General features: G+C 37.9%; 1 protein-coding gene across 1 annotated transcript; it reads right to left on the reverse strand.

The window, feature by feature from the left end:
• Window positions 1-3331: 3331 nt before the first annotated feature.
• smad6a (SMAD family member 6a) lies at window positions 3332-10409 on the reverse strand. Its single transcript, XM_052562085.1, has 4 exons — window positions 9056-10409; window positions 7956-8012; window positions 7743-7820; window positions 3332-4099 (listed from the first exon to the last, which is right to left on the reverse strand). The coding sequence occupies exons 1-4, from the start codon at window positions 9747-9749 to the stop codon at window positions 3558-3560; spliced, it is 1371 nt and encodes a 456-aa protein (XP_052418045.1). The 5' UTR covers window positions 9750-10409; the 3' UTR covers window positions 3332-3557.
• Between the last annotated feature and the right edge of the window lie 6596 nt (window positions 10410-17005).

The raw sequence follows: 17005 nt of genomic DNA on the forward strand, positions 1-17005 counted from the left end.
CCATGATAAAACACAATAAAAACATAATAACTCATTTTTTATAGTTATCTGTTTGTTTTTTGTGAAAAGTGGGTACATCCCATAGGCGTAATGGTTTTTATACTGCACAAACTGTATACTCTATGGCCCTACACCAACCCTACACCTAACTCTAACCCTCACAGGAAACTTTGTGCATTTTTACTTTCTCAAAAAAACCTAATTCTGTATGATTTATAAGCGTTTTGAAAAATGGGGACATGGGTTATGTCCTCATAAGTCACCCTCTCCATGTAATAACTGTGTCATACCCATGTCATTATACAGGAGTTGTGTCCTGATATGTCACAAAAACAAGAGCATACACACACACTTATATATTCACATACAGTATCAATGTTTTGTGTATATATCAATAATTACATGAACAAAAAGCTATCAACGAATTCTGAAAGTTAATAGTCACCCACCGATATACACACCCACACACAGACAGATGAATGCCACTATGTGCTCATCAGGAATAAAATGTAGAATGGATTATCTTCTTTATATAATCACTGTGGCCTGTCTGATAAACACTGGAGCTGAACAGCAGAACTGTGTCTGGCTCCATGGGGACCATATTGATTTCTCTGCTGCAGAGCTATTGACAGGAAATGCTGGACAGTCTACAGTGGCTCAGTCTTTCATAAAGCACACAGTTTGTACTTGAAATATATATATATATAATAATAATAATTCAAAATTATATGATGGAGCAAAGAAAAATATTTTTCCTCAGCAAGCAAAACAGCCCAAAAAGAAAACCACCTCCATAGACAGATACTTATCCAAGGGTTTGGGGTAATTCAAAGAGCTTTTGAGATTCAGTCGAGAGGGGGACATAGATGAAGAGAGAGAGGACTTTGAAAAGAAGTGAAAGGGCAGGGAAATGGTTTTGGCAGGGTTTCAGGATCTGGGTCTAGCAGTGTTATGTCTGAAGGATGTTTAAGGAGCGGGCCGTCCCGAGCCAGGCTTCCAGTCTCACTATAATTACTACAGTGGCTGACAGACATAGTGCTTACAGAAACAAAACAGAGACAGGATTAAGAATAAACACCAATATGCCTACACGCCAAACTCTACACACACAAACGTATATATCACAGACACATTACATGCTTTAAATAATCTAAGAGTTATATGGCTGCTGATTGATTTAAAGAAAAAGAAAAAGGGTTAAAGAAAATAAAGGCTAAATATTATATTTAGATAATTACCTGATGACAGAATGATTTATGATGCTGTCTACTTTTGTTTCACTCACCATGCATTTTCAAGATTGTATGGGAATAAAGAATAGGAAATGGGGACATGTGGGTGAAAAAAATGAAAGAGCTGATGTGTAATTAAATGTTTTATGTGACGTCAAATGGCATCTCTGCATTTTTTAGTGGTTTAATCTCTTTTAGTTCTCTTCCTCGAGGCCTCACTGCTCTATTGTGCCATTGAGATTTAATAAGGGTTGATCCTTTTGAGCCTGAATCAGGAAAGCTTTTTCCACAAATTCAACAAGCAATAACTTTACAGTGGTGATTAACAATCATGCATTCATAGATTTTAGTAGATTATCTTAAATTCCTCTAAAAATTATTTATTTTCATTAAAAAATGTAGTGTTTGTCACTCAAATTAGTGACTGCTGCATTGTAAATCTAATAACAGAAGTATATGAAAAATTAGTGTTGTAATTCATTTATCTTATTCAGCTATTCTCGAATGTAGCTTCAACTCAAAGCACAAGATCGCCAAAATGAGGTACACTAGTTAATTACATTAGCCATCTCAAAGAAACATATACAAAGGGCAAGTATTTGAGTTAATTCTTTGCAAGTTAAACGATTGAATCCCAAACTGGTATGATCAAGTGTGGTAGAAACTGAATTAGAGCAGCACTGGCTGATCCAAAATCACCACACTCACTCAGAAATCCAGTTCAGTGTGAGGTCAGGTCAGCCCACCATGGAGTTAAAAACAGCACGGCTAGAAACCTCACGCAGAAACACAGCCGAGAGCCAGAGATCCTGCTTCGAGAATGTGACAAATGAGATCAATTAGAGATAGAAACTAAAAAACATTCATGCATATAAGAGAACAGGCAATATCATTTGAGCTGAATGTTGTTTTATGCACTGCTGAGAAACCCTGAGAAATGTGGGAGAATGCAGTGTTGATTTAAAAAGTTGAATCTATTCAAATCCACCCTGAAAAGCAGCATCAGCTCTTGACATGCTAAATGCACATGCCTCCATTTTTCCGTTTCCCTGCACAGATACAAATGTTCAAAGGTGCTTTTTCTCTTCTGTCTCCACAGTCATAATATGGTGCTTACAGAGCTGAAGAATGTGTCTGGAGCTGGGCGGCCGGGGCAGCGTGGCGCAGGGATAATGTCTATGTTGCTTTCTGGGAGTCCTGTTTTAAAAGGGATGAGGTGGGGCCAGGCAGACTGCTGAGTAAGCTAGCCACTACGCGGTCGCCCTCTAGAACAAACAACGGCACGAAAAGAAAGATTCCCTGGCCCCTATGCATTGCAACACTGGAAATAGACAGCTGTGACACTCAATGTGATGTGTAAGCAAAGTAATGGTCACTTTGTAAATCAAATTTAATGAAAAGATGAGATGTTTGAAGAACACTAAATGCCCTGTTCTACAGACAAATAAAGTACTTGAGCTTTGAGCTAATTGGACATTTCCAAATGATCTCTAGAAAACAGCCTTGATATGTTTCATTGGCAAATATTTTATATATCCCATAACATTTTTATAGTTTTATCCATGATGTCAGCCAAACATCCATCACCAACGACTAAAGACCCAGTAATAAATTCATGACTGTAAGCTCAGCATTGATAATATGGGCGAAATTAAATTAGAGGTAAAATTTTTGCCCCTTTTCTGATTGATTGACCTCAACACTAATATTAATCATGTGTAATATTAAATAATATGAAAAGTATTATTTTGACATCTATTGCCATTTTTATTTTTTACAGATCATGTGTAATTTTCTTTTTTTTTCTTTTTTTAATTTTCTTTTATTCAAATTTTCATATGGAGAAACAATAGTCCTTTTTGTCTTATCTATTGCTATATAGCTATATAAATATAAAATGATGCAGTATTACACAAATCAGTGTGTGTGTGTGTGTGTATGTCATATATATATATATATATATATATGTATATTATATATATATATATATATATATATATATATATATACACACACACACACACACACACACACACACACACACACACATTTGTACAGTATTACAAGAGATGTAAATTCCACACAGAACTCCGAAATGCATTTCTTTTGTTTTTATTTCCTCTGTCCATCCATAAAGACATTGCACCATACATAAATAATTATGTTGTAAAAATGACTCAGTATTTACAAGTATTACATATAATACGTTTATATAAAACTTTATATTAAATTTAGATAGATTACATTTGGATTGTGGCTGTGGGCGTCTGAGTGTTTGTGGTAAGAGCAAAGTATATGTCTGCATTTGTTTATGTGTATACATTATCTGTGGTTGTTCAGTAAAATCTCTAACCAGCATGGGCATGACGTAATAAATTGTCTTGAGTAGCATGGTCCCCAGCCCTTGGCAAAACTGATCCTCACACTGTTTGGGTCGTATGGCCCTTCCATGTGCACCAAATCGCTGGGGAGCTGAATTTGGCACGACTTCTCATAGTCAAAAACCTTTATGGAGTAGCCTGGCATGACTCTCCTCACAGTCAAACTCAGGTAGGGGTGATGTTCCAGAGTCGGGGAATTCACAAAAATAGGATGCTGACTGCGGTTGTAGGCCCAAACTCCATCTGGCTCTTTGCTGAGGAGGATGCCATGTCCGATTTTGCCACGTGTGCGCTGGACGGTTGTGGAACGCGGAGAGACGGGGAGCAGGCCCAAGCACAAGCCTGTACCCTGAGGTAGGTCATAGAAGATGCTAAGAGAGGTGTCATGAACTGGGTACAGACGGCCCACGCGTGTACGAAGCTCCCAGTATGCCACGTTACACCAGTGGTTCTGAGCTCGGGAGGAGGGAGACATACTGGCATCTGTGGAGTGAAAAAAAACTAAAACGTAAGAAACTTGATTTTCAAAAAACAAAAACAAATATTATTTAAAGTATATGAAACAGTGTCATGATTATTATTGTTGTTGTTAATATTACTAAAAATAATACTGGATAGCAATGATTTTAACAATGTTTCTGTAATCTGTCATGTTTATATTTTGATATACTAACATGTATTGTCCCTATTAAATCAACTAATTAATAAAATAAATTAGTTTTTTTTTCTGTAAATAAATATAATATATATTGAAATTGAATTAATTTAATAAAACTGTAAAAGTTATTTCACTTATTTTCTTAAAAAAAAAAAACGTGCATAATTATTTTTGTGGTTGAGGTTGATATTACTATAATACTGGATAATAACGATTAAAGCAGTGTTGCTATAATCAGAGATAAGTATTTTTATTATTAAATAATATGTCTGTATACTTTTTTTTATTTTATTTTTTATTGTCAGGTTACAACAGATTTTGTGTTTCTGAAAGCCACCAGTGCCCCAGGGACATGCTTATTTCCTCAGTAATGTGCTGTCGTGTCAAGTAATGTCAATGTTTTGACCACTCTCATATCAGCTCCCTCATACAGTACATGTGCTCTCTCTAAATCTCCAATCCTATCAGGAGGATTCGAAACTGAAGAAGCAACGACCCCCACTAACAGGCCTAAAATCTGTCATCTCTGACTCTAACACCCCCCGCTCTTGCCTCAGCATTCCTCTCTCCCCGCGCGGGGCCGACAAGGGCCCCCTCTCCCCCTCCGAGGGCCAGCATTCAGCTCTCTGACCACTCAGTGAAGGCTCGCGACCCCCTGACCCCCCAGCCGCCAGCCTATCCAGTCTGATTAACTCAAACACAGACTGATGGCATTATTTTGCTTCACAGGCTCTATTGAGGGAGAAGATCTAAAGCCCTGGGCCTGTGCCCTCATTCTGCTCAGCCTCAACCCTCTCTGGCCCAAACAGACAGCAGAGGACACACTGTTAATGAAGTACGTTTTGTTTAAGGAGGGGTACGGAAATACACGATCATTATCTCAGACTCTCTGGCCGCTCACTTAGCAAGTTCTTTCAAATGCATAAAAAAGGATACGCTATAAAAAAAAAGACAAAAGAAGGACATCATTTTCATTAAGATTTGCATAACACTTCATGGATTTAGAGTAAATACAATGGAAAAATGATGCAACATTGGAAATCAATGCAAAAGACCTATCAGATGTCCGTGGAAACTAATCTTTTCATCTGATTTTCATAGACTGCTTCATTGTTTAAGTTTCATACTTAACTCCTTTCAATCATATGCAAAAACAGGCAAATCACATATTTGCTGGCTAGTTTAATTCTGTATGCAATGCTATGGTGTATGATAATGTTTAGGAACGTTCAACCTCTCCTTTAGAAAGTTTTCTGTTTTGCATGCACAGTTGTTAGTGCCTGCGAAAGCATTCTTGGTGCTTGTGTGCCTAGCCTAAACCAACACCACAAAATGAAGGGGGAAGGAGAGGATGGAGTCTTGTCTGTCCTGCTGTGCCAAATATTAGATCTCCCTCCGCATATTAGACCCTTCCACTGAGCCAGTGAATAGTGGGGGAGCTTAGAGGGGTGATAATGGAAATGCCACGATGAGAACTGCCAAAGAACTCTAGAACACTTCCAGTATTTTCACAACTCTAGAACAATAGCAGCGGTCGTAATTGTTCGGCTGCAACAGTAAGCCAACAATTTTCTTTCTTTCTGTTCAACTAAAGATTTATTCTAAAATAACACTTGAAGGGGCAATTCACCCAAAAATCTTACTTCTATCATCATTTACTCTTGCCCTTGTTTAAAACGTATGACGTAACGCTTCTTCTGTGAAAGTCAATGGGGACCCCATATAGACAAAACAGTCAAACATCCTTTCATACTCTAAAGAATAAAGTAAGTTATACATGTTTGGAATGACATGAGGGTTAGTAAATTATGATATGATTTTCATTTCTGGATGAACAATCCCATGTGCTTCATTTTTAGTGACATAATACATGAAAGTCAGGCACAGGCACACGCACATTTCTTTATGCTGAGGGGTATAATTGTAGAAGTATCTTTCTTTCTTTGGCAAGTCATATTGCTGCTCATTCCACTGGATGATGAATTTGTGGTAAGAGAACTGACTGCATATTGATCCCTATCTAAGATGAAGCTAACAGCTTGTGTCAGGATGAAAAGGCAAAATGATTTCTCCCTGTCACAATACTGAGGAGAAACTGAGAGGAATATGCAGACAGACACATGCAATCACGCATTAATGCAATTACAATAAATCAGCCAAAAAAAAAAAGTAACTAGATCTAAAAAGCCTTAATATGCGTGTCCCTTAAAAAACAGGGGCAAATAATTTTCCAACAATTGATAGAGTTGTTCTTTGTCAACATCTGTAAAGAATCTCTGCAGAGACAGGCAGGATTTCATTAGTTAAATTGCGTGTTGGCCTGCGCTCTGTCAGGAAGAGGGGAAGCCACAGTGAAGCCTGTAATTTAAACCTTATTTTAAAATGCGACTGGCTGGCTGTGCCAGGGCTTGCATTGCAAAACTCAGCAGGAAGCAACAACATGAATATAATGGGGGAAAGAACGTATGTGACACACCAAAAGAGGATCTTGTTCCCTGTCTCCAGAGCTCTATATGTTGGGTAATAATAAGTAGAGAGCTGTGAGACACACAGCAGATAAGAGTCCCCCAGTCAGCCTCCTGACAAAACTGCCCATTGTTGCTCATAATCTAATTTTGACTCAGTGCTGAAAAGTTGGTGGATAACGTCTAAAAAGTTTTAGCTATTTGCATACGGCACATCTAGATGTCACATTCAAACTGGAGAAAGTCAACAATTATGTGAATGAATCTCCAGAGAAAAGTGTAACGTGTTCATCATATTAAAAATACCCTTGAACATACAGAGTGAAGGAAAGCAAAAACGTCACTACTTCAAGAACCATTAATTAAGCACTGAGAATTTACTTTTGGACTTTAAGGTGAATGTACGTGTGTATGATAGAGAGAGAGGAATGCTTAGCTGACCAAATGCTAACAAAAAATAACATGGATAAGCTAACCGTTTTACATGTAGCAGCTCTGAAAACAGCCAGCAACCTTAGGTCCAAACCAAAGCATCACATTCAACACACTAACATTTATTTATTAAAAAAGAAGACTGTTTTTGAAAGAAGTCTCTTATGCCAACCATGTCTGCATTTTTAATAATAATAATAAAAAAGTAAAAGCAGAAATACTGTGAAATATGATTACAATATGAAGTTTTCTATATTTATATACTTAAAATTATTTTTATTGATTTAAAATTGTATATATTTTAATTTATTCATGTGATAGCAATGCTGAATTTTCAGCAGCATAACATTTGGTGCTAATTATTAACGCTCAAAATGGTTGTTCTGGTTAATATTTTTCTAGAAACTTCCATTCGATGAACAGAACATTCAAAAGAATAGCATTTATTTGAATTAGAAATCTTTCACAACCTTTTAAGTGTAGCATAAGCATATGTATAAGACATTTGATTTACTGAACACACTTTTTCCCCTTTTAAATGCATTCATTTACTTTAGACTTGCACACCAACCTGAATAGTCCAGCGTCATGTCACCGAGTGAACACGTGGCTTCGGTTTCTATGTAAGGCAGCACTGGGAGGGAAGAATCTGCAAAATGACAAGACGAAAAATTTAAACTTTTCTCCATTTGACTACTGAGAAAATGACATATAGGGCTAAAATATCATTTGTTATTTCAAGGAATCTTTGCTTACTTTAAGTGAGAAAGAGAAAATTACTTACTCAGTGGCTTTTGATCTGGTAAGGGGGAGAAATGGGAGTAGGGAGGAGGCGGTGTGTCTGAAAATAGGGAGACCTGAGTTAAAGTTTTCTTTAAATTAAGCATCCATTTAAAGCTGAACACATCTCTGACTTTTCAAGGCTATATGACCAGACCTAGACTTAAAGATCTAATACTGTAACAGCACTTGGCACAGTTTCTCCAGCAAATGAGAACGTTCCCAGCTGGTATGGAAATAACAGGTGACGAAGAGCATCCATCAAAAGACAATGGATGTGTCGTCATGTGCCAGGAATGCATGGAATCCAATCAAAAGTGACCTGTTCAGAATCACTTTATAACAGTGGGTGGAAACACTGCAATTTTGCTAAAGCAGAGAACTAAAAAACTTCATGAAAAACACTTAAAGTATCAGATTTTGCTTTTAAACTATTAACTATTAATTATTAGTGTTGGTGCTAATGGACTGTAGTAACATTGTGTATGCATGTCAAGGTCTCATGCACTTTAGTATGCAATTCATACTGCTTTAGACATTTACTTTAGATGTATGGTTGTGCATTCACTAAACCAGCATGTTACATTTTTACAGTGTATTCTTTCTTGACCCTCTACAAAGACAATTGTTCAATCAATTCTTTATCTGCAACTGTTCATTTTTTTTATATACAATGTTAGGGCAGTGTTTTTTGTGAATAGGGAGGGAGCAGCGATATCGAGAATCCCAGAGGGATTCTAGATGGGAATTCCACTTCCTGAACAGGAGTATCACTGTCCAACTCCCCTCCCTATCATTCATATTAGTATTTATATTAGTTTTTTCCTGAATTGATGCTGATTTGATGCTCCAGAAAACACGTAAGAGGGTTTGCTGGTCTCCACTAGTTTGAAATAGTCTTATATGGTTTAAGATGGTCTCCTGGCCTGGGTAAACATGGACTTCCGAAAAGTGCCCAAAACTCCTCTAGAAGCGTCAAACAGACCAGCCTGTATTGGTTGGGAGACCAACTAAGACCAGCAAACAAGCAGGGCTGAAAACACACTTCAAATGGACAGCAAAGCCATTTTAGCTTTGACTAAAAACATTCAGAGGTGTCCTTACCATCCTTGACTGGTCCACAGACGCGGCTGTAGTGATGGGGGTTGCAGCAGAGGGTCTGGCTGTCCTCTGCTCTAAAGCTCTGACAAAGACTGAGCGGTTTGAGGAGAGAGGAGAGCTGCAGGTCCGGCCAGCGGAAGAGTCGACACAGCAGGTACTGTGGAGACACCAGCTGACCTCCAATTCGCACTTCAGTCTGTGAAACCAGAACACATCCACTTGGCATCCCGCCTTGAGACTCCACAGCTTCCAGCAAAACATCCAGAGACTTCTCTTTCAACTTTTTAAGAAATGCATAACTGCACTTCTTGAGTTCTTGCTCAGTCACGGCACCATTTTTCCGTTCCCTGCCACTTAAACTGCTATAGTTGTTGTGATTCCTATGTTCAAGGCGACAAGCCAGTCTGTTTTTGCTTCTGGGGAGTTCGCTAAACAAACAGCATGTTACCGTCCTGTCCTCGCTACCCTCGTTGAGGGGTCCATCGTGCTCAATAAGGATCCCCGGTTCCTCGCGTTCCTCAACGCGTTTGCTAAAGGAGCCTGCATTGTTTCCCGGTGCGTATTCCGTTCTTGCGATCTTCTCGGGGTTGCTGTCACTCCAGTCATCCGGAGCACCATCGCCCCCTTCTTTACCTGCGGTGACCAAACGGCTTCTCCAGAGTCGCCGAACCAGACCCGTGCGTCTCGTCCTGAACATACGACAATTTAAACAGTTTGCATCCGTTTTTCCTATGTTTGGTCAGAGCCGCGGAGACTCCAAACGCTCGTGCGCTCGCAGTGCGACATCAATGATCTGTGCTCACATGCACAGCCAAGCAGAGCCTGAGCAAAACCCAACATTAGACTCCGCTGCTACAATATATCAGCACTGTAGCAAATAGATAGCTATAATAACGATAGCGCGGTGCATCCGATTTGTAAACATTCCCCAAAATACGAGAAACTTCTTGTTGAACAATACGAAATGCACGACATGCAGAAAAAAATCTTCGACAATCTCCCAAACAGAGCTTTTTTCCCCAAGCAAACCTTCTTCAGCAGTTCAATGACGCCGAGCACATGAATGGATCACAATAATTCTTATTCATGTTCCACGCGCTCCTCGCGGAAGAAAATGATTGTGTTGCGACGGGGCAAAGTGGTCGTTCCGGGTGGATAGACGGACGTTAGATGTCTTGAGGTTTCGTTCCGTGTTTCGCGCGAGATTAATGGGATTCTTCGATGGTCTTTCGCCGTTTCACTCTCTTTCTTCTTCAGATACACACACACGGGGCCCCCGAGGAGAGCAGTGGAGCCATTGGTTGATTCCCATCATGTGCTCGTCTAGACACTTTGGCGGCTGCGAGCCGCGCTGATTGTTGCGCAAACACAGTATCAAGTTTCCGAACTCTTAAAGGAGCAACATGTACCTGTGTGTGTGTGTGTGTGTGTGTGTGAGAGAGAGAGAGAGAGAGAGAGAGAGAGCGTGCGAGCGCTGTGGCAGTGACAGAACATCAAAATGTTACTGCTGCAATGATTGTGATTGTGATAATGAAATCAGTAGAATAAGACCCCGTTTTTATTATTAATTTATGTAGTTATGTTTTACCATTTTAAAGCATATAAATACTACTAGTAGTATGCCTCTTACCCCCACACTATATGAATTGTTGTACATATTATATAATTATATTTATAGGCTAAAGTGTGTGTGTGTGTGTGTGTGTGTGTGTGTGTGTAAAACACAAAACGGAGTATACATAAAGGATTATAGATAGATAGATAGATAGATAGATACTATTTACTGTACCGTATTGTTTAAGAAAGTAAATATATATATATATATATATATATATATATATATATATATATATATATATATATATATATATATATATATATATATATAAATTCTGCACTGGTGAATGATATAGATATATAGAATGGTGGAAACCCTTGTTGCAAACTGTTAGCATCAAAAGCAAGAATCCTTGGGCTTTCTCCCTTCACTTATCATAGGGGTGATAACTGTTGTAGCCTGGCGTCAGGCTAATAATTGCAGCTACTCCCATTAAGTCTCTTAGATAGTCTATCAGCAGAAGTCTGGAGCAGAGAGACAGAGAGACCAGCATCAAACCACCCCCTAAAATATCCCTATTCCATCCAGTCAGGACAGACGTGGGCTTGTTGATGGGGTCTAGCAAGACCCAACAGGAATAGCATGTCAACAAGCCCCTTATTCCTAATGGACCTTAGGGAAAGAGGCGAGACAGTGGGAGACAGAAAAAGAGAGCACTCACATCCCTTAAGGCATTTCCTCGGGTCCATACTCCATTCTGGATGGCGCTAGTGCCATGAATACTGCCAAAATCCTCTAGAGACAGAAACAAAGTCAAAATACATTCAGATGACACAAGTGCAACTAATATAGGCTGAAGACTGGATGAGTTGATGAAAATGTCTCAAAATCAATTGAATGCACAATGCGACAATGTAAAGAAGCTGTGTGGTAAAGACCTTATTTCTGACTGCTGGTGTGGCCTATGGTAGCAGGAGGTCATAGCCACAGACAGACATTAACAGTGTAATCTGTCTCCTGTGGAAGGTTCTGGCAGTCAAAACGAGAGTTTCGGCAAGGAAATTTCGGAGACAGCCAGAGACTTAAATGAATGTCTACTGTGTCAATGTGATGCTTCTACGTGGCAGGAGTATGTGGATATGAAAAGCAAAATTGAATATCCTTAACAAAAGCAGAAAAAAATATTTTCAGTATGTGACAATATTAACTAACATTAAAAATGACAAATACATTTATTACAGTAGTTATTAATCTTTGCTGACAATACAGAATACAGTTGTTCATTATTAGCTCAGGTCCATAAATGTTTTTTAAAGGGACAGTTCACCTAAAAATTTTTAATGCTTTCATCATTTTTTCATTGTCATGTTGTTCCAAATCCATAGGAGTTTAATCTTAATCTCTGAAATATAGAGGTTTCTGTCCCTCTTTGGAATATCCAGGTAACCAAGACTTTAAAAAGGTTATGACTCATAAGGCATAAAGGTCAAAAGGCAAAACACAAATCTGTGGTGAAATCCAAGTCTTGTGAAGAGATATGACAGCTTTAAATGATGAACATATTAATTTGGTCTTTTTTACATCTAAATTAAAAAAAAAAATAAAAAAAAAAAAAAAATATATATATATATATATATATATATATATATATATATATATAGCACTTCACACATGGTAAACACAGAAGCTCAAATATTCTAAAACAAACTTCATTGGTTTTCATGCGTCACACTCACATTACGCATACAGAAGCTTCTGTATTTACCAAATGTGATCCAGTCTGTTTGTGTGTTTATATGTAAATAAAAGCCTAAATTAAATCTGTTCATCATTTACAGCCATCTTATCTCTTCACAAGACATGGATTTAACCACTCGGTTCATATGGATCGATGTCTTTATGACCTTTTTGGATCTCCTAAGTTCAGGTTACCTAGACATTCAATAGAGGGTCACAATTACTAAACTAAGATTAATAAATGCTTTTCCATTGTTGGCTCATGTTAACTTATGTAGTTAACTATTGAACTTCAGTGTAAATTGTTAACGTTTTCATCATGCTGTACCAACATCTTTGTTTCAGTGTATTTGCGTTGCCAAAATAATTAACAGCATGTCCTTTCTACACTAGTCAACAACTGAAGTGGATCAAAACCTTTCATCAAAGTTGTCCTAAAACCTAAAACCAAAATGGGTTCCTGCCTTAGGACAACTTTGATGAACTTTTTTTTGATCCACTTCACATGTACTAAAGTACATGATTGATTGAGTTTTAAGAATTTATCTAGAATTTCTTTTTCAGCAATATATACAGCAAAAAATATATAGTGATACCTCATGAGCAAAAGTTGATCACAGCAGGTAATCAACAATAAATTTCTGTTTCTGTGAAGTTATTTAAACCTGCACTATTTTGCCACATTACCTTTATATATAAAATATATCTGCTTTTTTCCAATAAACAACAGTTAATATCGAGTACATCAGACACTGTGTATGGCCATTTATATAGTCTGTTTTTGCAGTTACGTTGTTTCATTCCTGAATTTCATTCCTGAATTCTTATACAGTCACTTGCTTTGCTCCTGAATGAGTCAGAGATTTTGAATAAATCAGTTTAGTGAATGATTCAAATGACTCATTCCTAAGGATAGTCATTGGCCACCACCTACTGGCATAATGATGTGTCCTTCCTAAACAATAACTGAAAAACTAGACCAGAACTGTCATTATAAAACAAAGAAGTCAGAAAGAATATTCATCATTGCTGGTTTTCATTTATGTTTTTAATCCAAATTATTTTAATTAAATAAAACATATAATGCATATTTTATTATATATTATATTAAAAAAATGCACCAGAATATTCTGTTCTTCAAGATGGTGCAAATAAACACTAGCTCTATGATCTACATGGAAAAAAAACTGTTTTAAGCTAATAACATCGCAAAGAGTTGCTTTATTTACTTAGATTCATTAAAAGAACACAGAAAGAACAACCGACATTATACAATTTATTCTTGTAGTTAAACAGCATATGCAGGGAATACGTATTTCAGATTGTTTCCTCTTTGAATACACAACAGTCTCTGCCTCGCTGTGCAAAGCTGACTCCGTCCATTCACTTTGTGTGTTTTATAAGCATGCCTGTTGTTGGCTCTACGAGCGAAAAGAGAATATCTCAGAACCCAAGGAAGGAAGTGGGCTAAAAACAGAGGAAAGGGAGAGAAACTCAGCGAGATCAGACCACTCTGTTGCTGAGCTGATTGTAGTCTAGTCTAGTCTCAGAGCGCCTGGCGCCGATGAAGCAGGCCATAAACTTCCAGACGAGAGAGAGAGAGAGAGAGAGAGAGAGAGAGAGAGAGAGAGCTCTTACTCTTACTTGTGCGAGTAAACAAAGAGTTTACTTCACTTAGCGTGCAATTGACTTTGCATTTGTGCAGCACAGTCGATGCAAATAAAGTTATCTTGTGCCTCGTCATTTCAGAACTATTATCTTCACAGTGGCACACTAGACTAAATGATTACAATAAGACAGGTAAAAACGCACCCAGCTGTGGACCTCTGCTGAGATTCAAGTATGCTTCAGGAGGGGGAAAGAAAGGAAAACAGAGACAGAGATGTACAAACACAGACAGAGAGATATAAAGATTACAAGTGTTTGTGTTCATCAGTAAACCTGCATAACCAGAGACAGGCGTGTCCCGTCAACAGTAATAGACTTTGCATGCATCTGTGCCAACCGGTGTTTACGTCAGTGGGTACAAAGACTACATCTAATCTCCAGGAGAGAGACGCAGAGAAAGAGAGGAAGAGGACGGAAAGGGAGAAGACCATTCCAGGGGCCAGCAGGGCTCCTTGGGGTGATCTGAATTAAGTAAGAGATCGAGAAAGAGAAACGGAGAGAGCGAGGGGCGGAGAGGAGAGTGTAAATCAATGGAGGAGATTTGAGACAGGAAGACTATGGCGTCAGTACAGGCTGGAGATAAGGGCTTCAGTTCCATACACAAACACACTTGTTCTCCCGGGCCGAACAGCTACACATACTTTGTCTCACTGTCAAGTGACCAGACACGCACAGGTCCTCTCTGCTGGTGCTTTTCATCACCGCTCATGCACTGCTAAAGGAGTTTATGCTCCTTGATGCTCCCTGACTTCCCATGTTGAAATTACTCCCACTGTAATTATGGTTAGTACTTTTTTATTTATTTATTGTATGTGAGATGATTTTAATTTTTTCACTCAAAACACACAAAAGTCATTCAGGCCGGTTTTACTCGAAACAAACAAGTTATACTGATGGTTTGTTTTGCTCCTCTATTTTCTCTGCCTGTACACTCTCTTAATATAAAGTTGAACTCTGTCAAAACAGAAACAATAGATTGGCTGAACTCGCATGCATTTCATCCTTAAATAAGCAAGATTCACAACACTATAAGGTGAGGAAACACGGGCCTGACTGAGAAACATGTGAGTCTGGCCAGGGGTCAGAGGAACTTTTCCTCAAAGATAAGCAAGAGAAACAGAGGACATAGAGACTTAAGGGAAAAGCTACTTCTTTCAGGAAGAACCCTCTGCTTTGAAAGTAATGTTGACTATAAGTGTAACAAGAATGTGTGTACGTTTTTATGTATGTGTTTGGCTCTGATTTAAACTGACAAAGGAGCAGAAAAAAACAAGAGGAACTGAACTCCTCTACAACAACAACAAAAAAAAAGAAAAGAAAGAAAATAATATAACTTTAGTTTTTTCCCTATTTACTTCGTTTTGTAATATCTGCATTCTGTTCATCTTGTGACTTAAATATTATTTATGATCATTGTCAACTTCATTATGTTAGCTAGAATACTCATAAATTACTTTCAAGGCTGCATTCTGAGGCATTGAGGTACTATTTTAGGTCCCCTAAAACCGCTGTAGTGTCTTTGGACTGAACATTGATCTGTGAGTAAACTGATCCTGTGTGGCTCTCTTTTTGCGTACTGTATCACAGCACACAACATCCTGACTGCTTCACAGAACAACATTGTCTTTAGTAAAACTACCCAAACATCCTTATAAACCAATTGTTTACAAGTGTTCTCATTAAATGTACAAATTACAGTAAAAAAGTACTATTTTAGATTATTATGTAAACATTTTAACAATATTTAATAAAAATGAAGGAGGGTTTGTGGACTTGCCAAATGAGTGATTGTTAGGATTAAATAAACATGGTCCTCCTAAGTGTTCATTGAGAACTAAATTTACCACATCACAATCATGATATGGTTATTTATCCTTAAATATCACACATATATGACAACATTGTGCAAAGAGTCCATAACATGCCTTAAAACGGTTCTGAACAGGAATAAAGAGACATACATTTATTCTTCCTTTTTTCTGATTTGTAGTATGGTCATGTAGGCAAAACCTGGCATTCTTTCTCTCCTCAGGAAGTTAACTTACCAGACTCTTTCTATACAGAGCTTTAAACTCTTGAGAGACCAGGGCTTTGGGTAGAAAGCAGTACCAAATTTTTTGAGTAACAGTTTCTCAGTGACTGAAGATTTCTGAACATGTATCTCCATAAGAAAAGGCTAAAAGTAAAGACAATGTTACTAAATGTAAGGAATAGGTACTGTGGGTATTGAGTTCATGCAATTTGTGTGTATTCCTGCATGTTTCTGGAGGGAATGGGTGGGATGTTTTTATGGTATAATTCATTCAACTCTTTCTAAATCTCTCCCTGATTACTGAATATTGAATTCCCAGCATTTGGCAAGTCAACGACTCTCCCACCAGTTCATAATTCTTGAGAAAAAATGTAAGCCCTCAGTGTGAAATGGAGAGAGGGAGAGGATGTGTTTTTGAAGAACGTGGTTTATTTCGCAAGTAATTGCATGTGATTCTTCTCCCAACTTCAAAGCCAGTGGATCTGCAGTTCAGGGTTGGGAGGCCAGACCACTACCAGATCGGCTCTCGACTTCCTGTCCCTGCTTGGCTTTGAGCAGAGAGAGGATTTGAGGTAGAAATGTGTGAAATACAGAAGACAGCTTTACAGATATGTTTGAGTCTGTTTCAGGATCAACAAGTTGAACTTTTAATTTAAAAATGTGCTTCATGTTATAACATCCAAATGAACCATTTTTATTCAATTCAAAAAGCAATGATATGCCAATTAATATATCAGTAATTGTTAAGGTTCAAATCAAGCAGAAGTTACTCATAAACACAAAAACTGCACTTCCACTATTAACTTGTTACAGTTTTCCATTTACATATGAAAGAAGAAGAATGTGAACCACAACTGTTTCGGAAGTTGCCAGAATGAAAGCCTCACAAATTAACCAATAACAACAGAGAACAGACTGTCCAGAATTGTATTTATTCATTTATGAATGAATAAATAAA

The sequence above is a fragment of the Carassius gibelio genome, chromosome B7 (assembly GCF_023724105.1).
Source record: "Carassius gibelio isolate Cgi1373 ecotype wild population from Czech Republic chromosome B7, carGib1.2-hapl.c, whole genome shotgun sequence".
Classification (NCBI taxonomy): Eukaryota; Metazoa; Chordata; class Actinopteri; order Cypriniformes; family Cyprinidae; genus Carassius; species Carassius gibelio.

Excerpts from the sequence above, each read along its gene's own strand:
- smad6a (XM_052562085.1), bottom strand. The coding sequence starts at position 9,749 with ATGTTCAGGACGAGACGCACGGGTCTGGTTCGGCGACTCTGGAGAAGC. Across the intron at positions 8,013-9,055 it reads CTGTGGACCAGTCAAGGATG|ACACACCGCCTCCTCCCTAC; the intron begins GTAAGGACACCT and ends CCCTATTTTCAG. Across the intron at positions 7,821-7,955 it reads ACCAGATCAAAAGCCACTGA|ATTCTTCCCTCCCAGTGCTG; the intron begins GTAAGTAATTTT and ends GTCATTTTGCAG.